The sequence below is a fragment of the Aquarana catesbeiana genome, linkage group LG11 (assembly GCF_042186555.1).
Source record: "Aquarana catesbeiana isolate 2022-GZ linkage group LG11, ASM4218655v1, whole genome shotgun sequence".
NCBI lineage: Eukaryota > Metazoa > Chordata > Amphibia > Anura > Ranidae > Aquarana > Aquarana catesbeiana.
The window spans coordinates 234,091,459-234,100,754 of record NC_133334.1 but is presented as its reverse complement, the minus strand read 5'-3'; the positions used below and the strand labels follow the sequence as shown (position 1 = coordinate 234,100,754).

Here is a 9,296-nt window from a genome sequence, read left to right as displayed (position 1 = left end):
GGAATGTCCAAGTAGGACCCATGTGCAGCTTCCTGGCTGATGAATGCAGCCTCCAGTATTTTTTGACAACATACTGCATTCATCTTGCCAACAATATTGACCAAATTTCCTGTGCCCTTGTAGCTCACACATCCCCAAAAAATCAACGATCCACCTCTGTACCTTTCATCATAGGCCTTGTTGACTCCTCTCCAAATGTAGCATTTATGGTTGTGGCCAAAAAGCTCAATTTTGGTCTCATTACTCCAAATGACCTTGTGCCAGAAGGTTTGTGGTTTGTCTCTGTGCTGTTTGGCGTATTGTAAGTGGGATACTTTGTGGCATTTGCGTAGTAATGGCTTTCTTCTGGCGACTTGACCATGCAGCCCATCTTTCTTCAAGTGCCTCCCCTTTGTGCATCTTGAAACAGCCACACCACATGTTTTCAGAGAGTCCTATATTTTATCTGAAGATATTTGTGGGTTTTTCTTTGCATCCCAAACAATTTTCCTGGCAGTTGTGGCTGAAATTTTAGTTGTTCTACCTGACCGTGGTTAGGTTTCAACAGAACCCCCTCATTTTCCACTTCTTGTTTAGAGTTTGAACACTGCTGATTGGCATTCTCAATTCCTTGGATATCTTTTTATATACCTTTCCTGTTTTATACAGTTCAACTACCTTTTCCCGCAGATCCTTTGACAATTCGTTTGCTTTCCCCATGACTCAGAATCTAGAAACGTCAGTGCAGCACTGGATGAAAGATGCAAGGGTCTGTCAGGAGTCCAGAAACGCATTGACCTTTTATGCACACAAATTATGTGTGCATAATTATACTTACAAGCAAACGGATCACAGGTGATAATGGTTACCTTTAATAGCCATTCAAACCCCTTTGTGTCAACTTGTGTGCATGTTATCAGGGCAAAATCACCAGGGTGTGTAAACTTTTGATCAGGGTCATTTGGGTAATTTCTGTCGCCATTGTGATTTAAAAAGTGTAAAGTCAGTTGACTGATATTAAAAGGCTTCAACCAAACACTAACCATGAGTGAAAGAAATGTTTTTATGTTATCATTCATATTCTCTAAAATATGGCCAAGAAATCATAAATCCTGCCAGGGTATATAAACTTATGAGCACAACTGTAAATCAAAGGTAAGTGTGACAGACCCAACTGGGACAGGGGCTTTTGGAGGGGACTATGGGTCAGCCTTCTACCCACTGATTATGGCCCATGGAGCAGACCGGGGATTTTGGCTGCTTCTCCTGGTCAGACCATGGAGGAGAGCTGGGTCCTGAAACCCTTTGACTGGCCGGGATCTACCAGGTTTATACAGCCAAGAAGTCCCCAGAACAGTGGTGCATCTTTGGGAACATTATGTCACACAGATCGTGCAGATGCACCTTCACCAGCTGGGAATATAAAACGCTTCTTGGGCATGTTTCTTATCTTGCCCCAGCTGGTCCTCAAGAGCTGCATACTACAGCATTTGCCCATTTTGCCCCGGCTATTACCAACTTTATATTACTAACTTTTTTACTATTTCCACCTAAGATGTGCCACTTGGTACTCGAAGAGGGGAATATCCTCCTAGGGATATAAAGTATGTGTCTGGGTTTCAAGAAACAGTTATTTCTTTGGGTTTACCTCAACATCTTGCCTGCGTATGATACTTGGGGTAAAGGGCTGGTACTACCTATTGGTCTGCTGGAAGGGTTTGGAGAGCAGGAGGCACTGTTTGGCAGAGGCACCCAGGTGATCTGTCGCAGTAAGTGAAAGCCAGTGCACCAAAATCAACTCCAGAGATTTAGTCCATTGGCAAAAACCATGATACGAGGAATACATGATACATAGGAACTCATTAAACTTTTGGATTTGATTTGGGTGCATTGTCTTTCACCTCAACATCTTGTTTGCAAATGATGCTTGGGGTAAAGGGCTGGTATTAGCTATCAGTCTGCTGGAGGGGTTTGGAGAGCAGGAGGCACCGTTTGGCGTCAGCACCCAGTTGGGGTGCCAGACGGTTTGTCACAGTAAGTGAAAGCAATTGCACCAAAATCAACTCCAGGGATTTACTGTTGTTCGTTGTCAAAAACCATGACATAACATAGGAATTCAGTAAAGTTTTGGATTTGATTTGGGTGCACTGTTATTCACTTGCCTTAGCAATAAAAACAATATATATATAAAAAATGGAAAATTCCCCCAAGGGGCTTTTTAGCAGCAATATAACAAGGTCCAAGATGAAATAAGTATAAACATTCTTTATTAAAAAGTTCCATTGTCATATTACAATTCAACGATACCGGCTATATGATACAATACATATTCCACAGTCCAATAGTGCAAATATAAATACACAGTATTCCAATATTATTTGACTGTGTAGAGAGCACTGACGTGTTTTGACCTGTGATGGTCTTCTTCAGGGAAATTATTTGCTCTAAAAGGATACATTTAAAAATCTCAAATTTTTCATATAAAGTTATGCATCAAAACAATTATCCATAGTAGTGCTATGTTTACCACTTGAGAATGGAATAGGTGATCTCACAGCCAGAGATATTTCTAAAAAACAGGTGAATGATCCGGGAGGCTCCATGGTTCTGCCCAATTACCCCCAAGGGTGAAGGGCTCAGCAACAGAAGGACTCACAAGGAGCCAAACTCTGGACACCCTTGGAGAGGCAGAAGAAGCAACACCTGCAACAAACACCCGTGCAGCAAAAATATGTTATATATTAGATAAAGAGGAATAATCCAAGTAATAGATAATTGCAATGTAATTGGGTTGAAAAGTGCCTAGTAAATTAATATAAATATTGACAGTGTGCATGCTCACCGTCAACATTGGTTAACATTATATGGGCTCATGTTTCAAAAACCATGATAATATATGAAAATTTATAACTAATTATATAAATAGTGATTGTTATATTTTAATTAGGGGAAATACCAATTAATGTGATATTATTGATGAAGGTGAGGATATTGACCGTGAAAGGAATGTAGTGATCAAACAATTAAATTAATTGAAAAATAAAGTGATGTGAGAATGTGAATGAGTGTTGAATATTAAAATAGTGAAATGAAAAAACCTAAATGTGTGAGTGAGTGAAATCCACCTGCTGTGTGCTAATAAAAATATTAGGATAATACATCAAGTAAGCAACAGCTGCCATGTATGTCAGTGCAAAAATTACAAAAGTGTAGCCCTGAACCAAATGCAATATAAAAAGAAAAAAAAAGGGGAAATATGTGTATGTATTTTTTATGTATTAAATGGCATATTAATTTTATAGTGCCAACATAGTTAAGATAGACCATATGTTCAATGTAGTCCAATACCCAGCTGCAATTATGCAGGGAGGGGTAATAGCTATAGGTTAATAGAGTTAAATAGTTATATTAGGTAAAGTTAGAATTGGATATAGTACAAAGAACATGATCTAAACTGACCCAAGAGCAACTTAAGCAAAGGGCCAGTTGATCTGCTGTTAAATGCTGTACTTACATAACGCCGTACACGAATAGTGACTGTCCATACAGGCTTGCATGGGATCATGAGTTGATCCTCATGCTGCCATATATTTATATGTTGCTTCTGCATTTGGTAAATGGGGCGATTGCCTGCAGGTGCCGCCTTCCCTACCCCCCACGAGACATGGTGCCCCGGCCGCCGGTGTCAGCAGCTCATGTGTGGTTCCCTCGGCGTCCCGGAATGCTAAGCCCTGACCACCGCCGTCACCTTCGCTGCAATACGCGTGACGTCACAGAGCAGTGAGTGCTTTGGTCTTCCCTGATGCATGCGGGGTGAAGAGATTCAAAGGAATCTGATTCCCCTACATCTAGCCGGTATCGTTATATTTGAATTGTAACATGACATTGGAACTTTTTAATAAAGAATGTTTATACTTATTTAATCTTGGAACTTGTTTTTTATTGCTGCTAAAAAGCCCCTTGGGAGAATTTTCCATTTTTTTGTATCCATTTTGGGGTGTGCAGCCTCCATATGTCTCTCATATGTGTCTTCTCTTGTTTTTTTAAAAACTATATATGAGAGAGAGAGAGAGAGATCCATTTTAATAAAACTTTTTGCTATTTGCAACACAAAGAAATCTTAATTTCTTCGACTCGCACAACAGCAGCAGTTCCCCACTGTATTCCCTATGGTGTCTTGTGCATCCTGATCCTGGGGAGGTCACAGATGTCTAGGTCTGGCTAAACACTTTACAACAAAATAGATGTCTAAAAAAAGATGAACATTTATGTAGTTTATTTTTATTTTGTCATGATATTCAAAAATAATACCCGATATTTATAAAGAAAGTTAAGTCCATAATATCATATAAAGAAAACGGTTCTATATACTGTAAGTCAAAATATCGTCCCCCTTAAAATGAAGGAATCATGGTCTGAACTAATGCTTTGTCCTTGGCAATATGAAATTCTCTGACAAATCCCTTTGTTGTGACTCAGATTTCATGAACTGATACTGAAATGTATTCAAGGCATCCTTGCATACATCCTGTATTTGTAAGACATTCTGAAATGGTAGCATGGTCCTCCAAGCTTGGGAGACATTTAACGCATCCCGCGAAGTGATCTCAAAGGCTTCCTTTCGTGTAGGTAGTCCATGACCATGTGTAACATTAGAAATCCATTCACTTACCTTTTCAGTCATTTCTAAATTTGCAAACTTATACATCTCTTGTACTTTTCCAAAAGGATCTTGTACCAAGTCCTCATATCTAATCATCATATATCTTCCATTGAGAAATGTGGGTGGGTCTTTGGTAGCCATTTTGTACATGTTAGCATGACTTTGACAGATTTCTCGCAATACAAGGAAATTGGTATCATTTATTTTTCTTCCTTTTGTGTTGAAGACATGGCCATTATCAGCAGCTAGTGCTCTAAAGGTTTGATTGCGGGACTTTGCAACAGCCCGAGGGTCACGTACTAAATGAAGAATTTTGAAGTTTAATGAAGGGTCTTTTAGAAGAGGATAGATCACACTGAGGTCAAAAATTCGAACCTCCTTTACAACAATGTGACTATACCTGTTGCATGCTTCTTCTGTTTTACTAATTGAATCATTTCCACAAAGTTGTCTACATGCCGTTACATTAACGTATTTATCATGAGAAAGATAGTTGCATGCTGGTGGTGTACACAAGGCTCTACTATTGTACCACATAAAAAGGTCAGAAACATTCATATTTGTCACGTATGTGTCAAATGCAGACATGTCACATTTAAAGATCGATTGGATTAAGTCTCTCACTGGCATATGAAGATCATGTCCACTGGAGTAAGGCTTAGAATTCCATACGTGCCAAGCTGGCTCCATCAGGTAGAAGACATCGGGGTGCTGGCTAAAAAACTGACCAACCAGAGATGAACCTGACCTCCATGTAGAAAGAATCAGCAGATGGACTTTCTCTTTTTTTCGTATATGATTTATTTTTTGCTGATGTAGTAACAATAATAAAAATATATGGACAAAAGTCAGCACAGCCAGCACACAACCAAAAAACCTTATTCTGACCATGATGCCTGAGGTTCACTGTTAAGTTAAAGGAAAGTGAATCAGTTTGCCTTCTGTGGTAAAAAAACATAATCCTTAAAGTGGTAATACACCCAAAAGCAAACATTTTATTGAAGCTTACCTGCTCTTAGATGTAATGGCTGCATTCATTTCCTTTTTTAGGATTTCTTTCTTCTATTTTCATCTGGTGATCTGGCCACTAAGTCTGTTTTTCAAAAGAACAAGCTCTCTTGCAGATGGATCAGTTACAGGGATGAGACAAACCAGTCAACATTGGCAGGGGTGCTTACATTCATCGGTTATTTATGTAAAACCTGTATCCCAAAAGGTAAAATTAAACAGTTTGCTGCAACTGCTTTAAAGTGTTAGCTGGAGTTTGTTAGTGTATTTAAATCTACTGGTCCATCTAACACTCCCCCCCCCTCCAGACTGACAATACTGCTGTCCAAATGTACCCCTATGCTCCTTCATCCAGAGTGGGGGGCACGCTAATACAGGAAGTGTGTTACTGACCAGATCACCAAGGTGAAAATAAAGGGAAAAAAGGCTACAAGAAGAAAACAAATGCAGCCACTCTATCTAAAGCCCTTTTCACATGGGCGTCTCCATGAAGCAGGATCCACTTTCTCAGCGGGGATCTCTCTGCTGATCCCCGCTGAGCAGGCAGATGACAGGTCCGATCCGCTATGCAGAGCAGACACGAACCCCGCTCTCCTCCATGGGGCAATTGGATGGAAACAAACCACCTGTCCGTTTCCATCCGATCCGCCAGATGGATGGGGAATAGGTCTTCCATCTGTTTTTGGTGGACAGGATGAGATGGCAATAGGCATGTGTCTGCTGACATCCACCGCTCCATAGAAGAGACTGGAGGGTCCAATCAGGTCCCCCTGAAAAACTGACAAGCAGTCCTGATCAGATCGCCCGTGTGAAAGGGGCCTAAAGCTGGCTACACATTATACAACTTTTTTATGTTCAATTTCCTTTAGCTTTACCTTCAACTATGTAGTGCAAGGGCCTGCCTGATTGCATACAATTTAAAAGTGTTTAGGTTTTTCCTCATATTATATGGTCTTGGAAAATCTAAAGGAAAATTGTACAAGAAAATTGTATAATGTGTAGACAGCTTAAGGCTGGGTTCGAAACCCGCATCCAATTCGCATAGCAGGAGAATGTGACCGGATCTCTATGGAGCCGGTTCACATATCACCGGGGCGGCTGCGGAGCGCATTGCACAGAAACGTTGTGTGTCTTTGGCTCCGTTTCAGGGCCGAATTCAGGCAAAGATTCGGCCCTGAAACGGAAAACGGGGACACATATCGATCCTGTGCGATCTGCAGCCAGTTCCAGTGTGAACCGAGCCTTATGCCCCATACACACGGTCGGACATTGATCGGATATTCCGACAACAAAATCCTAGGATTTTATCCGACGGATGTTGGCTCAAACTTGTCTTGCATACAAACGGTCACACAAAGTTGTTGGAAAATCCGATCGTTCTGAATGCGGTGACGTAAAACACGTACGTCGGGACTATAAACGGGGCAGTAGCTAATAGCTTTCATCTCTTTATTTATTCTGAGCATGTGTGGCACTTTGTGCGTCGGATTTGTGTACACACGATCGGATTAGCTACTGCCCCGTTTATAGTCCCGACGTACGTGTTTTACGTCACCGCATTCAGAACGATCGGATTTTCCAACAACTTTGTGTGACCGTTTGTATGCAAGACAACGGATTTTGTTGTCGGAAAATTTTATAGCCTGCTCTCAAACTTTGTGTGTCGGAAAATCTGATGGAAAATGTGTGATGGAGCCTACACACGGTTGGAATTTCCGACAACAAGGTTCTATCACACATTTTCTGTCGGAAAATCCGACCGTGTGTACGGGTTATTAGAATTGGTAAGCTGCAATATAATACATTTTTGTTTTAGGGTTTAATACCGCTTTGCCAATAATTCTTATATTAATCTGGCTACTTAATTAATGCTTACATATTTTTTTGAAGGGCGTAAAAGGCTTTTATTTGATACCCTGTTTAATAAATGTTGTTTTTAATTGTAAGTTGAAAAATATACAAAAATGTTTTTTAAAAAAAAGGTGCATTTTGGTTATTTTATATCTAACATTATCTCATCGAATTTGTAAAAAAATGTTTAAATTAATTATTTTTTCTTTTTAACGCTGACATTTTGGATACAAATGTCACTGTGTCTTTTCTCTATGCACAGTAGACAAAACCAAATGTTATCACCATGGATATCACTTCTCCTGCATCATTAGTTGTCCCCAGCCATGCCTAGCATGTTCTTAAAGTATACAATATGTATAGCCAAAACCTTTTGCTTTTTGTTTTGCATAGAGACAGATTTCAGCTTCCTCAGGTCTTATTGCTTTATCACAGAAACGAATAAAGAGAAGAAGGACACAACTAGTGCAGCAGAACACTTCATTAAACTGAAAACATAAATAAATGAAATGCACTCACATTAACAGGTGTGCGCCTTTAAACATCCCACATAGATCACAGAAGAATCATGGCCAGGGATACACCAAGTTTCATAACAGCTTTTCTCTCTCATTGCAGGCTGTGCAGGCAGACAGGAGAAACAAAAAAAAAAATCGCATCCACCCCTGGCTGCGTTCTCATCTGCATGTGTATGATTGCTGGATACTTCCTGATCAAGCTTCCTGGGTTGCCATAAGGACGCATGTTTCATGGGTGTGTCCCCCTTTCTCGAGGGAAAAACAGCTCTCTTATTACGTTATCATTTGAGTCCCCAGGCTTTTTCTCTTTAAATCCTCCTGAGCCCCAGAGGTTTTCTTTCTGTTTCCATGATGCATCAGTTATATACAGTATGACACAGAAGCATATCGATTGGACCCTGGGCAAACGTTTTCTTGGGCCCCCCCAATACAATTTCGCTCTCCACCTGCTCTGAGACATACAATAAATAGCACCTAGACTTAAAATCAGTTTACTGTATCAGATCGGGCAGCGACTGCGATTGGTTGCCAGAGGTTACAGCACACATTACGGCTCACTGATTAGTTTCTAGATGTTACAGCACATGATTACAGTGATACTGCTCACTGATGGGTTGCTAGAGGTTACAGCACATCATCTTCTCACTGCAGGGGGCAAGATATAAATATGAATGCCGCCTTTATTTACATATCTATGCCACCGGATGCAGCTATTTACATATGAATGCTGCTGCTATTTACATATGAATGTTGGTTATTTACATGTAAACACAGGGTCTGCAGATGAGCCATTTGTACACAACAATAGGGCAGAGCTGGGCAGCATTAGTAGTAGCACTTCACACTGAGATATCAGGACACAGCAAGGGACTAAAACTTCAAGGGACAAGGGAATTTAAACTGGGATAGTTGGCAAGTATGAGGCAGCTGCTTTGGGCCCCACAACAATGACAGGGCCCAGGGCAGCTGCCCCTTTTGCCCTGCCTTAAAGACGTCCCTGCACAGAAGTGAGTACACGCCTCATATTTTTGTAAATATTTTATTATATCTTTTCATGTGACAACACTGAAGAAATGACACTTTGCTACAATGTAAAGTAGTGAGTGTACAGCTTGTATAACAGTGTAAATTTGCTGTCACCTCAAAATAACTCCACACAGCCATTAATGTCTAAACCGCAGGCAACAAAAGTGAGTACACCCCTAAGTGAAAATGTCCAAATTGGGCCCAAAGTGTCAAAATTTTGTGTGGCCACCATTATTTTCCAACCCTCTTGG

The 9,296-nt window shown here is 40.5% G+C and overlaps 1 protein-coding gene across 1 annotated transcript; it reads right to left on the bottom strand.

Annotated features, from left to right (window-relative positions):
* Positions 1 to 4,174: 4,174 nt before the first annotated feature.
* LOC141111657 (carbohydrate sulfotransferase 5-like) lies at positions 4,175 to 6,680 on the bottom strand. The gene has a single exon (XM_073603809.1). The coding sequence runs from the start codon at positions 5,531 to 5,533 to the stop codon at positions 4,400 to 4,402; it is 1,134 nt and encodes a 377-aa protein (XP_073459910.1). The 5' UTR covers positions 5,534 to 6,680; the 3' UTR covers positions 4,175 to 4,399.
* Positions 6,681 to 9,296: the final 2,616 nt, after the last annotated feature.

Bases quoted from the DNA above. Each gene is read 5' to 3' on its own strand.
- LOC141111657 (XM_073603809.1), bottom strand. From the start codon at position 5,533: ATGGTCAGAATAAGGTTTTTTGGTTGTGTGCTGGCTGTGCTGACTTTT.